We start from the raw sequence: 27,557 nt of genomic DNA, 5'->3' as shown, positions 1-27,557 counted from the left end.
ATTATTTTTCAAAATTTCAAAAAGGTTTCTTTCACACAGAGAAATTATTTTCATAATTAAAATGAATAATTTATTTATTTTAATATAGGACAACCATTCACAAAAAAAGCTAATAAAATGTTACCTTTTTTTAATAAAAATAAATACCTTTACAAGGTTCACATGACCACTTGCAAATCTGAAATGAACATGTCTCATTTTTAATTAAGAAAGAGATCTAGAAATTAAGAAAGAGATCTAGAAACCTCTACTTACGCTGTCTGCAAGACAAAGCTTTTCAATAAGGTCTTTCACTGGAATGTGACACTGAGGAGAGAGGTGAAGTGGTGTCTCTTCAACGTGTTGACTCACTGGGTTTTTCAGGGTGAAAGTAAAAAGTCTTGATTTAAATGGGACAACATGATGCTCTGAAGCACTTGGGATCCCAACAGCATCCTGCAATGAGGCTATACTGCTCTTCTCTGAAAACTCTATTAAAGCACTGATGCCCTAAAACATTAAGAATGGAAATAAAGGGTGAGATAAATGCATGCAATGCTTGAACTCATTGTACTGATATTACTCAGATGTTCCTGGGGCTTCTGAGACAGATTAATATGATAGCCCTGAAGCCAAATGCTAGGTTCCATACCTCAAAACATTTCAGATGCTTTTTCATAAGAGGTTAAAAGTATTTAAGACATGCTATTCTTGGCAGCAAGGACTAAACATAAAAGTTCTGAACTACATTCAACTTTACAACTGAAATACTCAAGAAACACATAAAAAAAGAGGTATCTTTATTGTTAGAGCAATGAATGATGCTATGTGAAAATTTCAAAGATTTAGTGCAAAGCAGGTTGCTGGCTATTCCTTAGAGGTCTTACTTAGCTGACTTGCAAATAAAAATCAACTTCTCAGATAAAAACTGATTTAATGCATTAAGTATATATAATTTGCTTAATTTATGTATGCAGCCTTAATCAAATTTTCTTCCTGGCATTTATTTTCATCTAAGTCTAGATTTTAGTTTACATTGTTTTGTTTGTCCTAAACCAGGACAAATAGTTACTACTTACACGATTTTCAAAAAAGAAATGACTCTTAACATTCCCATGACTGGATAAGTACTGCAATAATTTTTTTTCATTAAGTTTTGATGGGCACTTAATTAAAACAGTCCGTTCGGCTTGATCCAATCGTTCTGTTTGGACTTCAGCAAATGTCTTCTTTCTGGTACTGACTTCAGCATCTGTGAGAAGAAATAAGCAAGCGTCAAGGCTTTTCTACGTAAACAGAAAGATGTATGGCTGGTTTTAGCTCACTTAATCTCTTCCTCTGGATTGAACCACTGAACAAAGGTTTGTCCTGGCTCTCCAAGATCATGACAGCAAAACGGAAAAGAATGAAGAACGAATGAAGGACAATTAAGAATGAATGAAAGCAAGAAATACAGGTGTATTTCCCTCACAAATGCATACATTTGTAATAACAAGGAGTAAGAAAGGTAAGAAGAAAACAATACTGACTTCCCTCAGTGCACAGAAAGCTTCATAATACAAGGAATGTTTGTTCTTTAATTTGCTGTTCACCATCAAAAAAGCACACAAGTAGGAGTCTGGAAATGCCAGCTAGGATGTGAGGCAGGCCTAGACCTCTGGCAAGCTTCACTGAAATAATCTCTCTTCACTACCACAAAACCAGTACTTTGGAACAATTCAACACTTGCTGTTTTTACAACTCAGCACCTTCCTTTACAGTAAATTCCTACTCAAAACTTTCACTTAATAATACACTTTCATCTACTCCAGTACAGTAAACCCACAGTCCAGTCATATCTCATCACACTACTGGCAATCTGTACTGCTGCTCACAGCTTCCAGAATTCACATGGAATTGAGATGTGCCGAACATCCAGAAACATGGAACTTTCTTCCTCTTTGCGTATAGACAAAGAGGCCATCTCCCAAATCTCAAATCATGATCACTTCCCTGCATAGCTTTCAAACTAATCCACTGACCACATCACATCAGCAGAGCCTGTGAAGCTCTTGCCACTTAATACTTCCCTTTTGTCATTTGGGTTTGGAAGATGGGGAGCATTTCCCAGCAGCTACCATCTGCCACAGGAATATTTAGTATAGAGTTCTTTACTTTATGTTTTTGGTTTTAAAGAACCCATGGAATATTGCAGCCTCCAGAAAACTTTTAAGAGTCATTACATGGCAGTTGTTAGTATTACTTGATAGTATTTCTTTTATAAAAGTCTCTCATTTTATAAGTTTACTGAGCTCTCACAGAGGCTTGTAAATAGTAACCACAGGAGCTCTTTCAGCAGCCTAGTTTTATACAGCATTTTTCATTAGGAAACTAAGGAAGCACTTCATGATGATGACAAATATCAGTTTCCACAGAAACAGAGAAGGATGAAGTGACCAAGATGCAGAAAATACAAGTCCTATGGATGAATGACATGACCAGGTCTCTGCACTAGGCCAGAATGGTTGTGATTTTTACCTGATTTACTACCTGTACATGCTTAGCCACTACAGAGATTAAGTGATCTCATAACTCCTGGCTCTGCTGTCCTTGGCACAGTCTGAGCATGGCACTGATGCACAGCAGCAAGACACCCCTCGCTAGTTCTCGGTTTGCACTAAAGACACGGCGTCAGTCACACTTTCCTATGCCTTTTTGAGGAGGTTTCTCGGGATAAACCCCGTCACTAGATTCACCTCTAGCTGGTGTCTCCGTTTAACGAAGCGAGTCCCGGGCACTGACAGCGGACTCTAGCCTCCTGGGCTGCAGCCCGAGAGGACACAGGCCGACCTCACCGCGCGGCCGGGCTGCCCGGGCCCTGCGGGGCTCCTCACTCACGCTCAGGACACGGGCACTGCCCCGGCGCCTCCGGTGGGGCCGAGCGGGACAGGCGGCCGCTCCCCTTCCCACGCCCTCCGGCAGAGCCGGCTGTGAGACACCGAGGCCCGCGGCGAATGCAGTACGGCCCGGCGACCCGTCCCTACCTTCCCCCGGCTCCTCGGCAGCCGGCTGCGCGACGGCGCCGGAGCGGCCGAGCCGGGCGTGCCCGCGGGCGCCGGGGCCGGGGAGGCGCAGGCGGCCCCGCAGCAGCTCCAGCGCCGGCCCTCCCGCGCGGAGCGCCATGGCCGGCAGGGCCGCGCCGTCTCTGCGCAGGCGCCGCGTTCCACGGTGGCCGGCGGGGCTCAAGAGGCTCCGTGCACTCGGAAATGCCCCGGGCGCCAGGAAGGGCTGGTGGTGCCCGGGGCGTTTGCGAGCTCTGGTAGGAGGGGGCAAACCTAACCGGGCAGCCCAGGGTGCGGGCAGCTGCCTGCTCCGGGCACACGGAACAAACAGGTGCCAGCAGGTTGCCCTGGCAGCCAGGAGGTCCGGCCGTGTCCTGGGGGGCATCAGGCACAGCATCGCCTGCCGGGAAAGGGAGGGGATTGTCCCGCTCTGCGCTGCACTGGCGCGGCCTCACCTTGAGGCCTGTGTGCAGTTCTGGGCACCACAGTGTAAGAAGGATATAAAGCTTTTAGTGAGCATCCAAAGGAGGGCAACGAAGATAATGACATGCCTTCAGGGGACTTGAAAGGAGCAGTTGAGGTCACTTGGACTATTCAACATGGAGGAGATGAAAGGAAGACCTCATAGAAGTCAACAGCTTCCTCGTGAGGAGAGGCGGGCACTGAGCTTTTCTCTGTGGTGACCAGTGACAGAACCCGAGGGAGTGGCCTGAAGCTGTGTCAGGGGAGGTTTAGGTTGAATATTAGGAAAAAATTATTCACCCAGAGGGTGGCTGGGCACTGGAACAGACCCCCCAGGGAAGTGGTCACAACAGGAAACCTGAGAGTTCAAAAAACTTTTGGACAGTGCTCTCGGGTTCATGGTATGATTCTTGGCATTGTCCTGTGCAGAGGGCCAAGAGTTAGACTTCAGTGATCCTTGTGGGACCCTTTCAACTCAGCATATTCACTAATTCTGTGAGCTTCCAGGTGAGGCCTGAGGCGTGGGTGTGAGCAGCTGGCTGCTCTGTGCGAGGACGCACCCAGCAGCCCAGGGCAGGGCTGGCCGTCAGCCCCTGTGCTAGCCCTGCCAGCCAAGGGCAGGAGGGTGAGGGTGGGCATGGGGGTGAACATAAAGGGTCAGACCAAGTGTCTTGGTTTGAAAGACAGGTGTCTGCTAAGGAGGGCAAGAGGCCCCCTCCCTCTGAATTACTGTAATTTTGAAATCAAGGGGTTCTCGGGCAGAGATCTGGGGATAGCAATAACAGTTCTTTACTAGTATGTATAACAAGGCACACAACCAACAACTACAGCATTAACAGCAAAACAGAACCAGGGACCCCGTGACAGCCTTCTCGGCCGAGACGGGAAGGGATGGAGGAGAGGCTTTGCTTCATAAACTCCCTCGGGCAGTCAGTCCCGGTGCTCCTGCAGGGCTCTGAGGAACACTCAGCTGGAACAGCAGGGATGAGCAGGGATCCCGGGCCAGTGGCTGAGGTGTGTCAGCAGCTCCGCAGCGGTGGCTGGCACTGCCTCACGTCCCGGCAGGACGGGGTGCGAAGCCCACCAACAAAGAAGGAAGAAGAAGCAGCAGTAGCTCCGTCTGGGTGGTGTCGAATTCCCTTCTCCAAGCCGCAATAGCTCCGGGCGAGCGTGTCCTGCTCTCCAGCCCAAGAAACCAGCCAGTCCCCAGCTGCCCCCGCCCTCCCCTGCCCCCCTTCCCCCCTGGGCCCAGCCAAAAGCTTTGTGTTTCTCAAGCACCCAACAAGTACCAGCCATCAAGTTTCCCCCGCAACTAATGGGCAAAAAATTCCAGAGTTGAGAAGGAACAAAAAGAAGGACACCCAACCCTCAACACCAAGGTGATGGGGGTCTAATGTATGTTTAGGCAGACTGACCACTTAAAAAAGGGAGGTAAAATCTTTGGCCTGTATCAGCGATGTTGTCCAGTGGGACTAGAGAAGTGTATCTGGCACTGGTGAGATCACATCTTGAGTGCGGTGTCCAGCTCTGGGCCCCTCAGTTCAGGTAGGTGTTGGAGTGAGTCCAGAGAAGGGCAACAAAGCTGAGAAAGGGTCTGGAACATGAGCCATATGAGAAATGGGTGAGGGAGCTGGGGTTGTTTAGCTTGAAGAAAAGGAGGTTGTAGCTAGGTGGGGGTCAGCTTCTTCTCTCAGGCTACCAGCGATGGGACAAGAGGACATAGTCTTAAGGTGGGCCAGGGTAGTTTTAGATTGGACATTAGGAAGAAATTCTTCACAGAAGGGGTGATTAGACATTGTAATGGGCTGCCCAGGGAGATGGTTGAGTCACTGTCTCTGGAGGTACTTGATGAAACACTGGGCATGGCACTCAGTGCTATGGTCTAGTCGACATGGTAGTGTTTTGTTATAGGTTGGACTTGATCTCAGAGGTCTTTTCCAACCTAACTGATTTTTTTGTGATTCTGTTTGTCTGATCCTGGGCCAGGGCTGTGAGGGCAAAGTTACTGCAGTGAAGGCAGCATGTGGCATCAGAAATAAGATGGTTGGGGCAGAGAGGTGCAGGGCACCCAGCAAGCAGTTATTGGTCTGCAGCATGGTTCCCTAGGCATGTACTGAAGAAAATGTAATTTTCTTTGGTTTTGAAAAACAGTCATTTATGTAAAACTTGTGGGCACATCTGTAGTGTATGTTAGGCCACTTTGTGTGTTAGTAGGTCTTCAGTGCAGTGCTTTATGTACTTTTGTCAGCCTGTCAGTAAGTCAGGGTCTGTTAGTAATTGCTATGACCTAATTATTTGGGTTTTGTATTCTAGGATGATCATTAAGACAGAGAATTAGACTGGTTTTAAAATAGAGCATTTCAATTTATATCCTACTTATACATGCCATGGAGTACAAACTTGTGTTTCCTTCAGCTCTTCATGGTGAGTTTCCTCTGGAATCCTAAGACTTATCCTGCCTAAATTCATTGATGTGGAGAGAGGAACTCCTCCTCTTTCCCTCTTTGAAGCTGGTCTAAAAATAGAAAAGGGTTTCATTAAAATTAATTGTGGGTTTGGAAAAACTAATAGCACAAGCAAGTTCCTGAAAGAGGATATCCAAAGTATCCTAGCGTGAGAGCTGCTGCACGTTAAGGATGTGTTACTCAGCCTCCTTAACCTCCCACTTTCAAGGTGCTGCCAATTCCGCCCTCTCCTTGGTCTGGGCTCTCCTATAGCCTAATTTATTCTTCACTCCTTCCTTTCTTTTTTTCTTTCTATATTCATCTTCACCTTTCTTGCCTTTTTTTCGGGTTTTTTTTTGTTGGTTTTTTTTAGCAAATGCACTGGATGGTGCAATTGAACAAGGTCAAACTCAACAAAAAAGACACCTTATCCTTATAGAAGTTTGCCAATGTGTTTAACATCTGTATAGTTTGGAAAAGAAACTATGTATAAAGGTTAACCCTGCTAGCAGAGTTCCATATACATAGTTACGATCCTAAGGAAATGAGAATGCTATAGTGAGTCTAAACCCTTGCACATTTCAGAATGTCATTTGTGACATACTTTGAATAATTTTGAATGCCCTAGCAGAGGCAGCAAACATAAAGCTTTTAAACAAGGGAGTCAGGATATCTTGAGAATATAAACAGAAAAGGAGTTGTATGAAGTGAAGTTGTATTAGTGAAGCCTAAGGTGAATGTTTGTCTTGAAACTTTATAATGATGGTTTTGCCATTGACTTCAGTAAGCAAATAGTCATTACACTGCAGATAATGAACAAAAAAATCCGTCTTGTGTTTCTTGAAAGACACCATGAAAGAGATTAAAGTTTTCAGCTCCTAGTGCTCTGGCAGCTGATTTTCTTAAAGGTACTACTTACTTGCCTCCTTACAAACTAACTGACTGAAGAGGAGCTATTGGGCAGTTTTGCAAGAATTACTTCCTTATGGAAAAAAAATAAAAGGTAGTCGTGCCCAAATTAGCAATAACCCAACTCACACTACTGTGTCCCGGAGTATTCTAATTCTACCGCCGCCAACAAATTCTTCACATCGTTGTCCTAAATTCCACCCGCGTGTCAGCTGAACTTTGATTCAGATAATGTTTAAACTCGGACGCTGGTGGACGCCCTCTAGGTGTGCACGGAAACGTGAGGTGGTAGGAAAAGGGCTTACCGGTGCCACAGCCGGGACAAGCCATTGACGCCGGGCGATGCCACCGCTGAGGCAGGAGGCGATCGCTGGCCGGGCTTGAGGCTGGGTTAGGGCAGCGCGGCGCTTGCTGCTGCCGGGAAACCGAAATAGAAACCGGCACCGGGGCCGCCCTGGTCCCCCGCCCTCGGCCAGGGGCGGGCGGTGCTACCTGCGGCCTTCCCCGCCCCCGGGAGTTCCCCGCGGGACCCGGCGGAGCGGCGCGGGCTGCGGGCGGACGGGCGGCGCGGGCTCTCCCGGAGGGTGAGCGGGGCCGGGGCCGGCAGGGCAGGGCAGGGCAGGGGGAGCGCCGGCAGAGCCCCGGCGGGATGGAGCGCTGCGGGACGGGGCTGCGCTGCTGGCAGGAGGCGGCCCGGGTGCCCGGCTGGGGCCGCAGCGCTGTCGCGGGCAGGTCCCCGGCTGCCTCGGCCTCCCGAGCCGCGCCGTGTGCCGGGAGAGCCGCCGGGGCTGCGGCACCTGCGCTGTCCCCGGGGGCTGCGGGGCAGGAAGGGGCTGGGGCTGCGCTCACGGGTTTCTTATTCCAAGTGAATATGTGAAATGTTGTCGAAATTGAAATTGTTGATACTTCTTCCTTAACAGTAGAGTTTTTTTTCCCAGAGGGATTGTGTTTTTCAAGGCCTGTCGATAAGTTTTCTTAAAAGTAACTAAGGACTTTTTAAAATTTATAGTGTGAAGTCACTTGTCACCTAGACCAGAAAATTATTCTATAAAAGCAGCACAAAAGATCTTTATTATAGGTGTATGATTGTGTTGAGCCAGTCTATGCAGTTTGTGGCTAGCTTTCTTTTGGGAAGGAGGAGTGTTGAGGGTTTTTGTTAGTGTGGTTTTGGTTTTTAAATTTTATTTTTATTGTAGATTTTGTTCAATTTTTTCCACTGTTGATCCTTGACACACAAAAAATCCCACAGGGGCTCAGAAGTCTGTTATCCAGTTACTTTTACTTAATATGATGGATATAAGGTTGGTCTCTGGCAGCACACTTCTTAGGCAAAAGTGGTTGAAAAGCTACGCAGAGAATAGAGAAATAAACCTTTGGCTTACAAATTACTCATGTGATGATGTTGAAATATTGGCAAAACTGGAGAAAGAGTCTTGTGCTTCAGCAACTGACTTAAGTGTTTGCATGCAGTTTTATTTTTCCACTGCAGGTAAACCAGTTTTTTTAGCTGAGAATCTAGTTAAAGCATAATTAGTGATGTCATTTCTTCATGCACCTAGATTATATAGGATGATTTAGAATACTACATGAGTGCCCACCACAGATACTAGTACAGAATTTCAGGGATAAATAGAAAGAGTGAGTTCTCCATTGGAAAATTGCCTTTTTTTTTTTTTTTTTTTTTTTGCCTGTAGGGGAAATATAATACTAAATTGCTTATAATTTTAAAAATCAGCTTTTATAGTCTAGGAACTGCTTTTATTGTGTAAATATTTGGTGCTTAGACTTTGCTAGATGTAGGGAAAAAGAAAATCATTTAGGTTGGAAAAGACCTGTAAAATTATTAAGTCCAACCCAGCACTATCAAGCCCACCACTAAACAGTGTGACATCTACATGTATTTAAATCCCAGCTGGGATGGTGATTCCACCACTTCCCTGGGCATCCTGTATTTGACAACTCTTTCAGAGAAGAAATTTTTCCCTTATATCCAACCTCTCCTGGCACAAGTTGAGGCCATTTCCCTTCGTCCCATCACTTATTATTTGAGATAAGAGTCCAGCTCCCACCTCATTGCCTCTTCCTTTCAGGTAGTTGTAAAGGTGAAGGATTTGCAGCTTTTCTCAGGCACTAAAAGCACAGAACTGAGAATATGCAGGTTATAGTTACTTCTTCATGTTGTTCAGAGCTTTTTGGATAGCAGTGAAATTGCCAAGAGTATTGTAAGTATTGTGTTCTAGTCTGGGAACATTTTGAGGAGCAGAGCAGAGCTGTCACTTACAGAAAGCTACATTTGGTCTAATCTGTACAGATGCTTTGTGTGTGAAAATGCTGTCAGAGAGTAAATTAGTTTTACTGTGGTATGTATTTGTCTTTATCCACAAAAGACCAGAGCATCTAGAGTCTCATGTTTTTCTTCAGAAAGTCCCTCAGGACTAGTTTGTAACTGTACCTGATTTTACACATGAGGTCTCTTGGTTCCTTTTATGACAGCACTGTTTCTTTTCTTTTGAACCTGACTAATTCAGCACCAAAAAAAACCCCAAAACAAACAAACAAACAAAAAAAAAAACCCCAAAAAAACCAAAAAACCCAAACAATGAATAGAAGTCCTGCTCTGGGGAAGGATAGAAATCTCATTTCTGTTAAAAAGTAACCACGTTTAGGCTTTGTTAACAGCCTATAGCTTGGTCATGGAGCAAGCTGAGGTGATAGGGGCTAGAAAACACCCACAGCATCTTTTCCCAATCAAGTAGTGCTATTGACCACAAAGTTTCCAACCTGGCTGCCCTAATGCTGGGGGTGTGGGTTGATTAGGGCTGGATGAACTGGTGTAGAGTGCTGGTGAAAGTTGCTGTGCCTGTCTTTGGGGAACAGTGGGGGCACAGTACTGCTCTGCCATCATCACTCACGGGGTTTGGGTCTGAATTTGAAAAGGAACAGGCACTGCCTCTTTTGATGCTGCATCTGCTGTCCTGTCCTGCCTTTTGAATTTTCAGCATGTGGTCTGACTTCTTTGCCAGCTCAGACACGTCATTTTACTTGGTTTTCTTCACATTAGAGCTGACGTAAATACTCTAACCCATGAGAAATATGTGCCACAAAGCTTTTACGTCCTTGTGGTGAGGGTAAGAAAGATAGTGATCATAACCAGAAACTGTACCTGCTCCATGGCCTCTGGGGACCGAGTCTGCTGCTTGTCCTTGAGATAAGGTTTTGTTTGCTGCTTTTTTTTTTTTAAAGTGTCTTTTTGCCTAGTTGTTATCTTTTGCCCAAAATAGATGGTGCAGTGGGTTACAAAAATGGGAAATGAGAGCTCTCTAAAGAGGGCATGCAGTAGTCAGTTCTGCTAAAGGAAATGGAGGTCCTATTCTTTGCTTAAGCAAGCATGAGATAGAGAGAATAAAACTCGGGACCTAGCCATGGAAAAACTATTTTTCATTACTACTTGGAAATCTGGATGATACAGTGGTTTGATTCTTTCTTGAGTTGTCATCTCTTTCTGCAGAAAAATCCCCTGTTATCTCAGCCTTATGATTACTAGCTCTTCTTTCCATGAAGCAAATGATATATATGAGTACAAACCTGTCCTTCTGCTTGAGCTGGTATGCAATGGCTTTATTTGTTTTGCTTTTTTTAATAGACTGCCACAGAACACTGTGAAATTATCATCAGTGGTAAATACGGGTTCAGAAAAACATGATGACTTCAGGGATTCTATTGAGACGTTTTTAAATGGTCTTGAGTGATGTAATCAGGTTAAATACAAGGTAAGTGCTCTAGACATTTATGTGTTGGAAGCTATTTGTGTTAGTATTTTAATGACTGGCCATGCATGTGTTTTTAACTTGAATATGTAACTCTCTGGAATAGAAAGGGACTTTTTAGGAAGGTGAACCCAGCTTGGTGTAAATCCATTCCAGCAAAATAGTTGCAATAGTAACCTTACAAGTTACTGGTAGGATTAGTGGGAACAGAACAAACTGCTGGAAACCACTTCAAAAGCTCATTGCTTTTATGATAGCTCAGTTTGTAACTTTCTTCTGAAAGTCAGGGTGAAAATTTCAGTTCAAGTCTAGTTCTGACCAGTTATTTGCAAAAAAATATGGCTTTTGTATCTCAGGTGGCAACAGTTGTGCTGTGTACAATGATACTAACAGATGCCTATTACTCATGGAATGACCTTGCTTGGGACCTTTCCTTCTTTCTGAATACATCACATAAATTGTCAATACAAACTTAGACATAAACCGAGAATGTTCATATCTGTCTCTGTTCTTTTCCAAACAATGAATTCCTTTGTTTGTATTGAGGGTGCTCCTTCATTTTTGCATATCTATCACAGTGGTGTATTCTTACTGTACCTGTTCCTCATAGGGAAAGCTTTATCATAGTAAATTCCAAGAGTGAATGACAGGAGAGGTTAGCTAAACCTCTAAATAAATTTCGCTAGCAAGTCCTTCTCCATTTTGTCTTCACCCAGGATCCTAATTTTGATTTTCTTCATAATACAAGTTATTAATTTTAAATCTAACTGTATAATGGTGGGCTGCTGATGACTCTGATAACTCCTTTTCATTCTTACTTTGCTAAAACAAATTTCAGTGAAAAGTGTTTTCGAGTTTGTTTCTTTTTTTTTCCAGAAGTGATTTTGCAAAGTGGACAGTAATGGAGTATATGAGCACAGGTAGTGATTGCAAAGAGGAGATTGACTTGTTGCTAGCTGATCTAAATATGTCTGAGGTGATAGCCATCATGGAAAACCATTATCCAGGTGAAGACATTGCAGTCTACGAAGACAACTTAATTACAATGTGTGAAGAGGCAAATCAAAACGATGAACATGCAGAATCATTACTGTTTTGTGAAAGGGAGGTCTCTTTGATGTCCTCCGTCAAATACGGGACTGTGGAAGACCTGCTTGCTTTTGCAAATCAGGTGTCTAACACTGCAAAACAATTTAAAGGATGCAGACAACAGGAATCTGGAATCCTCTTGAATATGGTATGTCTGTTTTACTTACTTTGTCATTTCATACTGAATGTCATTTCATAGACCTTAGGAATTAGAAGTTTTTAATGATTCTAAATAAAGGAGTAACAGGCTGTGGTTTCCTGTGCAACCCTGAGACTGGAAAGGGTCTCTAAACCTATCAAGTCTAGCCCCTGCAGTCTCAGGCAGCTATGGAGAAAGGTCTGTTGTTCAGAAGAATCCACTCTGTTATCTCCTAGTATCCCTGGAGGTTAGAAAACATTTCCCAGTATTGAATACAAACTTGAGACAAGCAGTCAAAATGTAAAATCTACAACTCGTTTTGTCCTTTCAGTACTTAAAAGGGGCTTATAAAATCCACAACTTGTATAAAAAAGAGGGGGAATGACTTTTTATAAGGTCCATGTAGTGATAGGAAGGAGGAATGATTTTAAACTGAAAGTGCAGACATTTATTTACTCTGAGGGTGGCAAGGCTCTGAAACAGACTGTATAGAGAAACTGTGGCTGCCCCATCCCTAGAAGTGTTCAAAGCCAGGTTGGATGGGGCCCTGAGCAACCTGACCTAGGGGGTGACGTTCCTTCCCACTGTAGGGGAATTGCAACTAGCTGATCTTTTGAGGTCCCTTCCAACCAAAGCCTGTCTATGATTCTGTGAATTATGATGATTTACAGGTCTGGGAAATAGTAAGAGTATTCTAGTACCTTGTGTTCATACATTCATTCATTATGAACATTCATTATGCAAACTTCCAAAAATAAATATCTAGGATCTAATGATATAGTTCCTAAATCTGCTCTATCTGCACGAAACGTCAACAGTAGTAATGTAAGGAGAAAAAACACATACTGTCAAGTGTGATTTTAAGAGTTAAGATATTATGTAATATCTCACACTGCTGAATTCAAGTATATACATGTGTTGTTTTGAGATGTTAATTTTTTCCTTAAAATTTTTAGTTTTCTACAAGCATCTCTGGATATTAGTGTCATTAAAGTTTTGTTTAAGATCATTTGCTGTGGGAACAATGAATGTTGCAATGGAATTCTGTTTATGTATGTTGGTATTGCTGCAGTATTTTTTAAGATGTTCAATATCTATAATCTTAAATATCTTGGATATGAAATATATTTTTATGTATTATATATACAATATATATTTGAATATCTTGCATATGATATATATTTCATATGAAATGTATTTTATATGTGAACACTGAGTGCCTGAGGCTTGCTTGTTACTCAGGGTGTTCCTTTATTCTGATTTGGAGGGAGCATTGCAGTATCGCAAAACAATCACTTTCCAACTCTGTAACACTGAAGTGACACTTAGTGACATGAAATATTTCTATACTTAGGGTCAACACTGTTCTACATGCTCATGGTTGTTTTGCTTGCATATTGGTTCTACAGATGCATACAATTGGTATGAACCAAGTACTATTAGGTGCACGTGATCCCATTATGCAACTGAGGGTTGGAGGCAGGGCATTACTTTTGGATGCATTTCAGTAGGTATTACAGATATTTCTCTGTAAATATCTACAGCATTTTGGTTAGGGTCAGGAGTGTTTCTGATTGCCTGGTGACTCCCCCAACTGCACTGTGGCTTGCATCACAAAGGGTCTTGAAGTGCACAAGCTGGATTTCTTTTAGTTAAAACTGAACTGAAAGATGCATGGCATCCACAGACAAATGTTCACAGGGTCAGGCTAGGAGCTAGTCCTAAAATCCTCCTGAAAACGTGGTGTGGCGGTCATCGCTGTCTTGCTCTGTAAATCAGCTCTGCTCGGCATCTCTTCCTTTCCAGGATAAGGTGTAACCCATATGGATTAGTCTCAACACTTTGAAATGAAGAAATAGGCAAGCAAGATGTTCAGATTGTTAGATATGTACAGATTGCTTTACTCTGACTCCAATAAATAGAAGGAAGACTTGTTCTCTCTATCTTAAGCAGAATACTTTTTATTAAAGGACAGCCCCCCATATCCCCTTGGCCAAAGGTTAAGAATTTATACTCCTCAGATTTAGGAACTTAGAAGAATTAATTTATTTCTTTAGGTACAAATCACAAATGACAGTTTTAGCAGTCAAGAAGGTACTTTCCTAATTGAAAAGCATAAAGGTAGATTGAGAATCAAAGATTATAGTTCTATCTTAAATAGAAATGTAAGCCAAATAATCTTCCTGGTCCACTTTTATCTTAGAAAGGGTATCTGAAGAGCTGAGTATTTGAGGCCCTATGACAGGTATGAAATGATAAATATCCCTGATGTGATTTTACATCCCTTCAAGAATCTTGAAAAAGTAGCAGTAAGGAGATTAATGATATTCCAGATACTGGCTGAAACAATTAGAAGCATATTAATAGGAAATATTAATTTTTTAGCTGAGAGACTGAAGAAGCAACATCAGAGATCAAGCAGTACTCACATGACTGTTGTTAGGCATTTGGTTTCTCTCTGTCACGTGCAGAGGGAGGGAGCTGTTTGGGAGAAAGATTTAGAGCAAGATACTGACTTAGGTGCCCTGAATCCCCTCCTTGCCTAGCTGGTTGTAGAGAAGAACCAAAGCTCCCAGCATTACCCATCTAGAGAGCCAATGTTACTCCCACTCTTCTTTTTAAACTGTGGTATAAAACTAGAGGAAAGCAGCTGGTAAAATCAAGGCAGGCTTCTTTGGCCTTCTACTGAGCAGCAGAAACTCCAATACACAATGGAAAATTAAACTCCTAGCAGTACATGTGATATTAGGAAATGCTGAAACTCTTGCTCACATTGTATAAGATAACCTGTGAGTAACAGGTATGTGGCATAACAAGATTACAGGAAGGACAAACATGTGCAGGTAAATCTAATAACAAGAGGTAGGTAATTTCATTAACCCAGCTGCTGCTGTTGTTGTTGTTTCAAAACAATTGCAACTTACACTTCATAAGTTAGTCACTGAAGAGAAACGTGGGTGCCTGGGCTGTGAATGAATGCCACACCTCACATGCTGTTCTCATTTGGCATTACTAAATAAAGACTACTAAGCAGATCGTGTGCATCATACACATAAGTGATTTTTTTTTTTTTCCAGTATATGTATAAAATTAATTAGATTTGAAGTAGTTTTAACTTCACTGTGTTTTTTTATTATTTATTTAACTCTACAGATCACACCCAAGAATGGGCGCTATCAAATTGACTCAGATGTTCTCCTGTTTCCATGGAAGTTGACTTACAGGAATATTGGTTCTGATTTTATTCCTCGGGGAGCTTTTGGGAAAGTGTACTTAGCCCAAGACAGAGAAACCAAGAAACGAATGGCATGCAAACTGGTATGTTAGTTCAGTAGTTTTATCTCTGAGCAAATATTGTATAACATACTACTTACAGTATATTTTCAAATATGTCTGCATCAAATTCCACTGTTGGCTGATGATCATCTTGGTTTTGCTGGCCTAAACAAGGTGGGGAAAAGGCACACCACTGTTAGCTTGTTTTAATTTTTTGGCTCTAAAGCTGCAAATGTTTCATCATTTTGAAAGTACCTAGAAGTGTGTGTAATTGGCATGTGGGGTGTGGTGCAGAGTAGATTTTCTACTTGTCCTGCTATGGTAAAATATTGGTATGAGATCCTGTCCCTGCTGAATGTGGAGCAAAGCCCTGCTGCTGCAGAAGTTTTAGGCTCTTGTCCTTCAACTGAGGTGCTTAGACTTCAGTTTTCTTTACTCCAGTGATATTAAGAACTGAGAATTCAGTATGTGCAACTCTGTGTTCTATGCACTGATGGAGTTAAGGTTGTGAGATGCCTCAAAAGAACTGCTGAGCACTGCCCTACTTTTATGCAAGCCAACATTTTCTTCCAGCTATTCCATTTAACATACTATTTTGAATTGAGCAGTAAATATCAGGGCCAGTAAAAGCTCAGTTGGGATGACAACAGTTGCTCTATATCCCCCAGCTCATGAATACAACCTGTATTAACTCTGTGTGTGAGTTGGGCAGGCAGCTGTATGTCCTTCCCTTGCAGCCAGGGTGTTCACAAGGGGACAGATTGTTAGCTGCTCCTGCATAACCCACTGCAGAAGTAAGTATACTAATGTTTCTGAAAATGCAAACAGTATTTCTCACTGAAATAAATGAGCCTCTTCTCTAGTTCACAGACATGGGTCCGAGGGAAGAAAACTAAACAGAGCAGTAGTAGCTTTTCTCTGTGTAAGCAGACTGCTTTTATTGTCTCAGCAATCTGCCATCAGTACTTTTTAAAGAAATATCGTGCTGCTGGTGCTCCTTTCAAAGCAGGTTTCATTTCTTGTAAGCCATAAACCAGTGCTGATAAGGACTGAATTGAGGTCATTAATGGGCCTAAGCACTGCAAACACCGATCCACCTGTCAGGTGGGTGTGTAGTTCTGGTAGTGCAGATGAGTGCACAAAGCTAATGGAAAAAACAGTGGGAATTTTATCTCCTTCACCAGGAAGTTTGCATAAAGCTTTTGCGTAATCACTGAATTTTGACGGGAATAACTCTTGCTACATTGCTTTTTCTGGAAGATTTCACTTTTTATTTGGGCACAATTCCAAAATATCTCTCAACTTTTAACAGGATGTCTCTCAGCTGCAAAGGGAAACAAGTCACAGGAGCAAAGTAAAGCTCATTATTTTAAGAAGTGGATACAAGTGCTATACTTCCTTATTTTCTGTTAATGTATAGAAAAATTAGTGTCCACATGGATAACTTGTTTTAATTATGGATAACTGTGGCTTTGTTTCAATGTCCTAGGTCCCAGTGGAACAGTTCAAACCATCGGATGTTGAAATACAGGCATGTTTCCGTCATGAAAACATTGCTGAATTATACGGCGCTATTTTGTGGGATGAGACGATCCATCTCTTCATGGAAGCTGGAGAGGGAGGATCTGTCATGGAAAAGCTGGAGAGCTGTGGTCCTATGAGAGAGTTTGAAATCATTTGGGTGACAAAGCATATTCTGAAAGGACTTGACTTTCTCCACTCAAAGAGGATTATCCACCATGATATCAAACGTACGTCTGTGTGATTCCTTGGGGTGCTTTCTGGTCCTGGCTGGGCTGGGGCCCTGGTGGAGTCCCTGGGACTGAGCTGGGGCACATAGCCTTACATTTCTAAGTGGGAGGGATGTACAATGCCTCACAAATGGCAAGGTCAAGTTCTGGAGATAATAGCTACTTATGCTATTTATTAATTCATTCCAGCAGAGAGGGTAATTAGAAAGTTGTAGATGCTGTGCCATTCATGGGCAACTCAATTTAAATAAAAAAGCTAAAGATTGAACTTATCAGTCTGTGTTCAGCCAAAGTTTCCTGCTTTCAAAATAAATTCATCCTGAATGTTTCCATGCTCACCTTCAACTCACACCTTCTTTTAGGTTTTACATTTTTACACATCTGTTCCTCAGTTTGAGACACTTTGGAAGCAAATACATAATTTGTGCTGTTTTTTTCTTTCAAGAAGTACAGCAAAATTTTTTTTATATATATATAAAGTATTTTTATATATTATATAGATTTAATATATAAAATATTTTTGATATATTCGATATATTTTAATATTTATAAAATATAAATATATTTTAATGAAAAATTGCTTTTAAAAAACTGGATATTTACATGTATAAATAATAAAACATTGATGTTAAGTCTAAATTAAATATACTAATATTAAATTGCTTTAAAATTTAATTTTCATGTGTTGCATTTAAATTAGTATTAAATGTTGTTTCTCCCAGTACCACCTCGGCCCACAGATAATCTCTGTGAGTTTATTTTGCTAAACTTGAGGGTTGAACGTAGAAATATTCAGACTGAAGCATTACAATAATTCACAGAAGATGATGGTTAGAAATTGCTAAATTTTTATTTCAGTCTTGCATTTTCAGTTTTGGGGTTTTATTTTTTCATTAGGTATGGGTCAGTAGTTTAGATGTAAGCCTTTGAGATTCTGACGGCTACAAAAATGCTTATTTTTTTCCCTTAATTTTCCTTTCTTATTTGTAGTAAGGGTCTTTCCTGTGGGTTTATTTTAAATGGCTCTAACAAAGACATTATTTAAACCATCTAAAAACCAAGCCAGCCCAAAGCCTACTACATCCAGTAGTAGAACCAGCCCATTGTGAATGTGGTGGATATGAGTGTGTTCTGCTTTTCCCAGCCTTTTCCTGTGTTGGTGGTTGCAGGGCAGATGATGAGGCAGAAGTTGCCTGGGGCAGACGTGGTTGTCCAGAGGTGCAGGGGGTGAGCCCTGACCATGCTCCTGCCTGTTTGGTGCCAGGGGTGAGCTGAGTACTCCAGGCCTGAGGGGGAGTCATGCCCACTGCCTGGCAAGGCAACCTCCAGGCAGGGAGCAGTGTGTGTTTTCCCTCCCCAGGTAGAATCAATAGAAAAGAATGTTTCCCAAAACCTCTGATTATTTCTTCACTCTATCTGCTGCTTTTGAGCTGCAATTAAGTCTGTTCTGCTGATACAGAAGATGAGGATTTTATTGAGAGGGAAAAAATGCCCTTAGCAAAGACGAGGAGGAAGACATTATGGTTCTTGGGAGGTGTTCAGTGTTGCCACTCATTTTAACCCTTGGTTGGAGAGCAGTTAAACCATCAGGCTGTTTGGTGGGGGGAGCTTCAGTCCAAAATCAGCTGCAGCTGGGACTGGTATGATCCCAGGCAGGCAGCAGATCCTGCTGCACTGTGGCAGTATGGTCCTTTGCACCATCTGTTATGGGTGTTTAAAATCCATATCTTCAAAGTTATCCCTAAAATTACAGATTTATGTAGTCTTTATTGTTAGTAAGGAGGCAGCTGTGTGAAGCATTGCTGCAGGAATCAGAACTGCTGAAATCAAGTCAGTCCTCCCACTGGGTGGTCATGGTAGGCACTGTCAAGGTGGAAAATAGCCCACAGTTTCCTGGAAGAGAAATGTGTTTCTGTTGTGTAACTTGGAGACTTCATTTTACTACATCTTCTGAAACAGCAAACAATTTCTCAAGGCTCACACTGAGCACTACATTCTTAAATATTTGATCAGAAATACAGCTGCAAACAAAGCCTCTGAGTACAAAGTTGTGCCTTAGGCAGAGTTCTATGAAGGAAAGTAAATTAAGCTCCTAGATGCTACTGCAGTTCAGAGGGAGTTTGAAATGCTCAGTCTTCTATTACTTTTATAGCTATTGTCTGTCCTGTATTGTCCTGCTGAGCTGCCCTCACTGACCGGTGCAGGTGATTGGTGTGGCTGCACCCTCGTTACCCTTTGTTTCTGTCTTCACTTAAAAGAAAAACTTACTGGTGTTATAAACAATTGTGCTGTTTATAGACAGAGCTGCACTGCACGATCTCCACCTTGGAGACCATTAAACTGTGCTGTGCTGCCTACCAGTCTTCTACCTACCTCCTCTACCCTCAGCCTTTTCCTCTCTCTCATCTTTTATTTTAATTTTAAGCTAAAAAAATGACCAAACATTGATTCTTTTACGTGAACCAGTCCAGTTTGATTTTTAATGTATTATTTAAAATTGAACCAAATCATTACCAGACTTATTTTGTCTAGAAGGATATTGGCTGTAGAGAGTGGTTGTGCTAATCTCTCTCCCTTTGCAGGCTAGCATCTGAATGAAACAGGAGTGTTGTAAAATAAATACCAAACGTGTCAGACACTTAAATTATGTAATTTTTGTTTTTCTTTTAGCAAGCAACATTGTCTTTATGTCAACTAAGGCTGTTTTGGTCGATTTTGGCCTAAGTGTTCAAATGACTGAAGACATTTACTATCCCAAAGACCTTAGAGGAACAGAGGTAAGAAGCTGAAGGGACAAAAGGCTTTATATTGCATTAGTCCTATGGCTGTGGTGTTTAGCTCAAATTTGAAGCTGAGGGTTTAGAAGCATGGGTAAAACAGTTGCTATAAAACCTATAAAAAAGTTGCAAACATTAATGGAGTCTCAATTATGTTTTTATTTTCAACTTGCTGAATGGAATGCTTTGAAAGCTGTGTCACTTTCTCTGCAGTGCCATTTGTTAGCAATTATGAAGTCAAACAGTACTCTGAGGAGGGTTGTTCGCAGTGTTTCAGCTGCTGGTCAGAGACACTTCAAACAGGAATTTGTTCTTTGCTGTAGCAAAGATTTCCTCTGAGATACTCACTATAGACTGGATATATATTTATCTGTATGTATATAGTATGCTCAATACTGTACTTTGATTCCTCCTTCAAAACCACAGAAATTACAGGTGTCTGAGTTTCATTCCTTAGCCCTTCTAAGGTCCGTTCCCCATCTACATGCAACCCTTTGGTTCTTCACAGGTTGTGCATGGCACGGTTCACAGTTATCTGGTAAAATTGCTCAGACATTACAGTGATAGAGGTGGGGTCATTTTAAATGTTCTCAGTAACTTTGAGATTCTGCTCTCCATTAGGGCTGCATTCCTGCCGAGGGGTTTCCAGGGCTGGAGTTTTAGCAAACAACCAAGCAGCAACAATGAGCTTGGATAGCTGCTGCAGATGTGGTATTTGTGTTTCCTGTGTCTGGAGGAGAATATTTACAGGAAATACTTTAGCTGAAATGTTGGCACTTACCCTTTTAATAGTCTTCCACGTGTATAAAGAGGAGATCTTTGTGTAACTGACAAAAAACATTTCACTTTTAGAAGGGTAGGATAAACCAAGATTCCACAGAAGGTCAGGTTCATTTGTGTGTTTTTTCAAGATAATTGAGAAAACACTTGAATATTTATTTTCAATGTCTTTCTAGTTAGGGGAGTTAAAAGCTTAAAATTCTTGCTGAACTGGAAGCAGCATGCTTTCTGCCACACTTCATGTGTGAGCTTTGTGGGGTTTTTACTTTGGTTTGGGGTTTTTTGTTTGTTCAAGGGGGTTTTGTGTGCTGCTAATGCGAATAAGAACAGTGGTAGGTATGAGTTAGTAGGGTATTTCCCAGTGATGGAGATGTGTGTAAACAGGAAATTTCCATAATTCTGGAGCAGACTGGTGAGGATCCACTTCTGGGTCTTGGAGGACAGGCCAAGGTTGTGTTAGTAAGAACAAGTGAAAAGTGAAAACACTTCAGTGTTTTCACTTTGCTGAGTGAAAACCACTTAGTTCTTCATTTAATAGGAGAAAAATGTTTCCACACACTTTAACACCTGCAGTCCTGTCCTCAGGAAGCTGATAGTCCCCCCAACCCTGAAATATGGACATGTTTGGTGTTTTCTGCCTCAGGGAAGCAGCAATCCTGCCGCAGCATCACAGCCATAAGTGAGGTTGGGGAGACAGCACTGGGAAGGGAGATTTTCAGATACCAGTGGAAGACTTCCAGGCTAATGTTACTGATGCTTCCTATAGGTTTTTCAGCTCACAGTCTTCATTCTAGGCCTCTTCCTCTCCACAGTGCCTAATTCACCCACAAATGCCCTTTTTAGTCTGGCTTTCTTGGTTTTTTTTTTTGGTTTTTTTTTTCAAAGTAAGATCTTAGCTCTCCAAAGTCCCTTTGAGTTTTGCACCCTTCGTTATGGAGCCTTAAGAAGTGGTACAGCTGTCGTGCTGTTCCTGACAGACAGCACTGTGCCTGTGAACTGCCTGGTTTTTCTTACAACTGGTGTTGGCAGGGACTTGTGTCCTTGAGGGAAGTAGCAGGTGGACTAACCTTTGTCCCGTTTATGTTTTCTGGGAGTTAGGATTTTTATTCACTCCTCTAGCACAGAAAGTCTGAATGTAGTGAATCTTCTTTGTGTTTATAAAAATGAGTAGTTACGATTCTGGGCAACAGGATTGAAAGATAAATTTTGTTTAGATGGTGTAGTGTGAAAAAAACTCTTGCTGCTTCTTTTGTGTACAAGTCATGCAGAACATTAAACTGTGGTTGTTATGAAACTGCTCTGCAGGAAATACTTTTTCTAGGCAGCTGCTACTCTTTCTGTTATGCTTCTGCCACTTTGTTAAAATATGTAAGCTTCAGTTACAACCATTTGAGGGTAAAAAGTTGTCTGCAAAAGTTTATTGAGTGTGGAAGGTATGATTCATTTTCAGGAATGCTAAACTAAAACTAGTGCAGCATGAAGAGGGGACTGGTTCTTAGCTGGGCTGTGACACTGGTCTGACTGGCAGGCAAGTGCCAGCCCACAAGTCAGAAGGAATAAGAACGGGAAGTTATGCATAGCTTGAGCTGCCTGCTTTGGTGACAGCAGTCTGAAATCAGAGCTTCAGAGCTCATTTTTGATTTTTGTCACTGTGCAGTCAAGGTGCATCTTAACCATTTTCTCACCTTAACTGGAGACAGGAGCTTGTGCCAACATTCTTTCTTGAAGCAGCTGCTTTTTGCTTATGTAGGTTTCACACAAGTTGCACTTTATTTGCCAAACACTTCTTTTTACAAAATTAGAACTGTTCTCCTTATGAGACTTAAAGGTGGAGGGTGCAGATGCACTGATTCTCTCTTAGCCCTGAGGAAAGCAATGGATAAGTCAGTAGCAGCTGCAGACACCTGCTGAGGCTTTGCACACACTTTCAATCACAAGTTCTATTTGCAGATATGGAATGTAATTTACTAGGAACTATTCCTTGGAATTTGAGTGAGCCCTACAGCCGTTCTCAATCTGTGGCAATAAGCAATCAAACCATGTGGTGATGACTTAACTTCCTGCCCTTGTGTCAGCTAATGGCTTTTAATGTGATCCTTTGTGTCAGGATGACTTGAACTAATTAAAGTTTGTTTGAATCCTTTAGAGGGAAATTGGTGAGGGAAAAGTAGAAACCAGAAGCAAATATGGTAGCTTGCTAGCCTGCTGTGCTGTGGGCTGTGCCCTTGTGGTGTTGAAACCTGCTCCCCGGGCCAGTGGTGATGGCAGAGCTGTGCAGGGTGTGCCTCCTGCATCCTGCCTGGCTGGCTCTCCTGCAGCTGTACTCCGAGCTGCCTGTTGCTGGCAGGAGCTTCCAAGATCCTTCTTCAGACTCTTGGCAAATTCAAATGTTTCTTGGCAAATGAAATGTTTGGAAGGAAACTATTTTGGTTTCCATCGGGAAAGATCAGAATTTTTGGTTTGGAAAAAGGTTAGAAGAGGGCTTCTTGTCTTCATAGCTGCTCTGAGGATAATCTGGTGGAAAGGGCACCTAATTTTTAATTTAAGCATTGCCTAGACCTGGCTTATTCCTTATTATCACATTTCTCAGGATAATGCTCCAACATGGAGGTTACTGAATAAGAAGGAGGAGGCAAGAAGAGTAAAGAAGACAAGAAGGAATATATATGTTATTTCTGCTCAGAAGGGTTGTGTAGTATTCTGTGTAACAGGAGTCTGAGGAGTGGGCTGCTACCCCCATCAGGGTGGCTCTCAGTACAGTTCATCCTCTCTAGCTCATGCCCAGCCATTGTTCAAGCAGAATGGAGTAGTCCCAGCAGTGCCCCACTAAACAAACTGGCAATTCAGGCACCTGCTTTTGCTGTGGAGGGATGGGGTTTCTGCTACTCTGAACAAGGCAGAGCCATGGCTTGAACCTCAGCCTCTCACAGCTCAGCTAAGGCCCACAGCAACTGAGTTGAGGCCTGTCTGAGGAGGGCAAGCCTGGAATATGAGTTTGTCCAGGTACTGTCTCTTTGGCTGTACTCATGCAGAACAGAACAATCTTATATCCCAAATGGTGCTTGCAGGTACTGGTGGGATGCATCCCTTCTGAGGGGTTGTTTCCAGGATCACAAAATGGTAATTAAGTGTCTTTGGTTTGTTTTCCCCTGTTGAGTAATCTTTTTCTTTTTTTAACTATTTTTCACAGATTTACATGAGCCCTGAAGTTATCCTTTGCAGAGGCCACACAACAAAAGCAGACATCTACAGCATGGGAGCTACTATAATTCATATGCAAACAGGCATCCCACCCTGGGTGAACAGATATCCTCGTTCTGCATATCCATCCTACCTCTATATTGTAAGTGTCCTTAGCAGAGCCAGCTCACTATCAGTTGAAGGGTTTCCTGTGCTCTTGTTGGGAAAGCTCCAGTCATACAAAAACTATCAAAATATTTGTCGGAGAGATGATATCATCCTTTTTGCTTCAGGGGAGGGAGGGAGGGAAGAAGTGGGTTTTGATCATTTAGGGGAAGACAGAGACTGAGCTGGAATTGTCTCTGTGATTTGTGTTTCAATTTACAGGCCTTGGGTTTACTAGAAGGACAGGGTTAGATCAGTGTGAGACTTGATTGAAACAATCTGTCTTCTACTTGTCTGTTTTCCTTAGAAGTTGCAGATAAAAACCGGAGCCTTGGCAGATATGATTCTCTGATTCATCCAGTGCGGTACAGAAATCTGGTGAATTTGCATTGCACTGGATTTTAGGCTTACTCAAAGTTTCTTTGAGTTTTTAAATTTATTATAAAATCTGAATTTTAAAAAGTGGATTTTGTGTACTTGCATGCTCTGTTATAGTTGATCCACCCTACTTAGGGAGGTGATGAGTCCTAATTGGGGAATTCCTAGACAATTCATGTGATTATGCGTGACTTCCTCTTCCACTGTTCTTGGAATAACGGTTTCCATGGTCTTTTTCATTCCAACAGATACACAAGCAAGCTCCCCCCTTAGAGGATATTGCTGAGGACTGCAGCACTTCCATGAGAGAATTGCTAGAAGCAGCGCTGGACAGGAATCCTAATCACAGGCTGTCTGCAGCAGACTTACTGAAACACGAAGCCTTACACCCACCCCCAGAAGAGCAGCCGCGGTGCCAGAGCCTGGACTCGGCGTTGTTTGAAAGGAAAAGACTGCTCGCGAGGAAGGATCTGCAGCTGCCAGAAAATATTACAGGTAATGGGATCAGGCTCACTTGCCTTATGCTTTGTAGGCTTTACTTTGTGTCAAATCTTGATTTGAATGAGTGGTAAGGAGCCAACGAAACTCAAAACACATCTAAGAAGTGACCGGTGAAAATCCCAGTCAGATGAGATCACACCCATCACACCCCGAGGTCATTAAGTGATCTGTTAAACGCCCATTGACTTCAATGGGGAGGAATTTAGCCTGAATTCTACGGGGCTCTGGAAGGTCTGGCTCTTGGAAAAGCTGTGTCGACCACTGCGGGCACTTCATGAAGTATAGATTGTTCTCCCAAATGGACTCAATTTGCCACTGTACTAGAGATGTTTTATAGACACTCTTGATTTGTAAACAATGACAAAGTCCAACAACCACCAGCAAATCAAACACTCTTTCCCTTTTTAAGGAAAAACACACACAAAACTATAACTAACGTTGCTGAGTGTCAGCAGCACAAGCCCCTTGTTTCAAAACCAAGAATGACTGTGGGATAGAATGCTGTTGCCCTTGTGCATTAGTAAGTGCTTAATGAAGGATAATACACCAGCTAGGTAGGAAACAGCCCTTTCAAGCCTAAGCGAGATTTAGTGCCAACAACCTGCCAACAGGCTTCAAAATTATTTTCTTTTACTCACCAAATACATTTGGAGGGTTCTGACAAAAGGCATTGAAAGACTCTTCCCAGACAAGTGGTTTATTTAATTGGGATAAATATTTCGAAATATATTTGTGCAAAGTTTTGGGTGCTGTAATGCGTATCTGTTGCAACAAATTCACTGATATCAGTCACAGTTTTTAAATTTAGAATGGCCTTGTATCTTCTAGATTTTGCCTTGGGGGTGCATAATCCTTTGACCAGCTCAGACCATCTGAATCAATTCTTTTGAAAATGAAAAGAATATTTGAACATTAAACTTGGACTTTATTATAGGTGGTTGAGATTCCAAGGCACTCATTATACAAGTATTCAGGGGAATTCTGCCACTGCAAACCCAATCTGTCTTTTCAGACCTTGATTTAAAAGGAATGAAAAATCTGAAACTGATGGTCCTGTATTTGTTCTCTGTTGTCACACCCAGACAAAGATGATGTCATGTGTTTAGATGAAAATTTCCCTATGAGGAAGCAGAATTCTCAGTTGGCAGAAAGTTAGCAGATTTTTTTCTTGCACCAAATTCTCCTCCAGCACTATAGCTCAGAGGATGATAAAGCTCTGCCTAGCTATCCCTGCTGATGAAGACTTTTTTAAAGTAGTTGAGCACACTTGCTGTTTTCAGTTGCAAAGTATTTTGTTTTCTTTGTCCTAGAGTTGTGGGTTGGTTTGTTAGATTTTATTTGAGGTTTGATTTATGTTGTATTTTAAAATTTTCTAAGCCACAGATTAATAAGATTAAAAAATAGGCCAAATATTCCAGTAATACCTACAAACATGAAAATGAACTGAAACAGCTATTTGTGCAGTAATGACATGGTTTCTCTGTTTTCTTTTTAGATTCCTCATTGTGTAACGGGAGCATGGAGGAGTCAGACCTGCTAAAGAGACAAAGATCACTCTACATAGACCTTGGAGCTCTAGCTGGTTACTTCAATATTGTTAGGGGACCACCAGCCTTAGAATATGACTGACTCAGTAACATTTTGTGTTGATGGGTCAGAAATGGACCTCTACCTCTTAAAACTTGATTTTAAGACTTGATTTTCCAATTTGTACATAAAATTATTGCCATTATAGGCTGTCAAATGTGAATAGTGTTTCATTGCACAGATGATTAAGCTAAACCCTCAGGGGCTCTGATAAGCTGATCCCAAGCAGTGATATTTGTGTGTCTGCTGAAGAAGATGGCAAAAGGAGCACTGCTGGGAATGTCTTAATCCAGGATATCTTCCTGTGCTGGGCCTTGCACTTTTGTAAAACTTATAATATATGCTTGCACATAATGTCAGGAAAAAATATAACTGAGCATGTGGGCTGTAAGATTCAGTCTCTCTGAGCTGTCCTTAGAGAAAACCTTCCTGCTACCCCTCTCAAAAAAAAAAAAAAAATAGAAACCCTTTATTTAAACAGTCAAAGACTGGTTCAGTCTTGTTCTTTTTTTAAGACTTAGTCAGTCTCTAGTCATTCTTAATGAAAATCAGGGCCCCCGTAAGCTGAGCTAATTTCTATCAGCTGTCTGTGGAGTTATCATCACTTTTTTACAGATTTAAGATTATCACTTGTTTACAGATATGTTTTCACTTTGCATCTTCCCTGGGCAGTGGGAGCTAAGCAGGAAGCTGTCCCCTTCTCTGTGGGTTGAGGGACTCTTTTTCTGGCAGTATCAGTTAGCTTTGGGATTTGCACAGCAAGTTGGCCCTGACAAAGTATGACAGTGACTCCAACTCCTTCCTATGTTACAACTACTGCAAGGGTATCTATGATCATTTCCAAGTGTAGATCAAATGTTATTCCCTATTGGTAATAGTAAGCAGGCTCCAAACTCTTGCTTTTTAATACTTAAAAATTGTACACATGTATAATTGCTGTGAGTGCTACGGTTTGGAAAGCATGTCATTAGTGACAAGCAGTGTTTATGTTCCTATGGAAATGGAATTATATTGTTCTTGCTGTGCCTCATACATTTGAAACATGATGTTTTGGATGATAGTAAAACTATGTAAACTGCATAGTTCTGTACATCCCATGGGATGAGAACGTAAACTTTTATAAAACTCTTTCTGATGCTTAGGATGACTCTTTATAAGCATTTGTGTTAAATGGCATACTGTGTATGTTGTACACTGAATCTTTTCTAAAGCACAGTCTCTTTTTCATGTCTGTTATTTAATGCTGCTCCTCTCTAACACATGATCTTAAACAGATGATTTCTAGTTTGATACTGATATGGTCAAATGAATAAATCCAGCTCAGTGCCTTGA

General features: G+C 42.0%; 2 protein-coding genes across 5 annotated transcripts in view; one reads left to right on the top strand and one right to left on the bottom strand.

Moving 5' to 3' along the window:
- Positions 1-3,347, bottom strand: part of MTPAP (mitochondrial poly(A) polymerase) — a 13,172-nt gene extending 9,825 nt beyond the window's left edge. The window contains exons 1-3 of the mRNA XM_086862118.1: positions 3,003-3,347; positions 1,059-1,231; positions 256-489 (exon numbers count right to left, since the gene is read on the bottom strand). Of these exons, the coding sequence (XP_086718244.1) occupies positions 256-489; positions 1,059-1,231; positions 3,003-3,141 (546 nt within the window). The 5' untranslated portion in view covers positions 3,142-3,347. The remainder of the gene's footprint in view (positions 1-255; positions 490-1,058; positions 1,232-3,002) is intronic.
- Positions 3,174-27,557, top strand: MAP3K8 (mitogen-activated protein kinase kinase kinase 8). 4 transcript variants are annotated; one of them, XM_086862147.1, is made up of 10 exons: positions 3,232-3,989; positions 5,796-5,906; positions 10,479-10,605; positions 11,479-11,839; positions 14,984-15,148; positions 16,596-16,857; positions 19,528-19,634; positions 23,605-23,757; positions 24,386-24,632; positions 26,134-27,557. In XM_086862147.1, the coding sequence occupies exons 3-10, from the start codon at positions 10,571-10,573 to the stop codon at positions 26,265-26,267; spliced, it is 1,464 nt and encodes a 487-aa protein (XP_086718273.1). In that variant the 5' UTR covers positions 3,232-3,989; positions 5,796-5,906; positions 10,479-10,570; the 3' UTR covers positions 26,268-27,557. The 4 variants fall into 4 exon arrangements, with proteins under 4 accessions (XP_086718265.1, XP_086718273.1, XP_086718281.1 ...); XM_086862155.1 differs by having other exon boundaries at positions 3,232-5,027; XM_086862139.1 differs by lacking the exon at positions 5,796-5,906 and having other exon boundaries at positions 3,174-3,989.

The sequence above is a fragment of the Cyanistes caeruleus genome, chromosome 1 (genome assembly GCF_971803275.1).
Source record: "Cyanistes caeruleus chromosome 1, bCyaCae1.hap1.1, whole genome shotgun sequence".
Taxonomy (NCBI): Eukaryota; Metazoa; Chordata; class Aves; order Passeriformes; family Paridae; genus Cyanistes; species Cyanistes caeruleus.
Note: the sequence above shows the minus strand (reverse complement) of the source record. Positions and strands in the feature narration are given on the sequence as shown.

Bases quoted from the DNA above. Each gene is read 5' to 3' on its own strand.
- MAP3K8 (XM_086862139.1), top strand. From the start codon at position 10,571: ATGGTCTTGAGTGATGTAATCAGGTTAAATACAAG. The intron at 16,858-19,527 runs GTACGTCTGTGT...TTTTTCTTTTAG, and splicing joins TATCCACCATGATATCAAAC to CAAGCAACATTGTCTTTATG. The intron at 24,633-26,133 runs GTAATGGGATCA...TTTTCTTTTTAG, and splicing joins GCTGCCAGAAAATATTACAG to ATTCCTCATTGTGTAACGGG.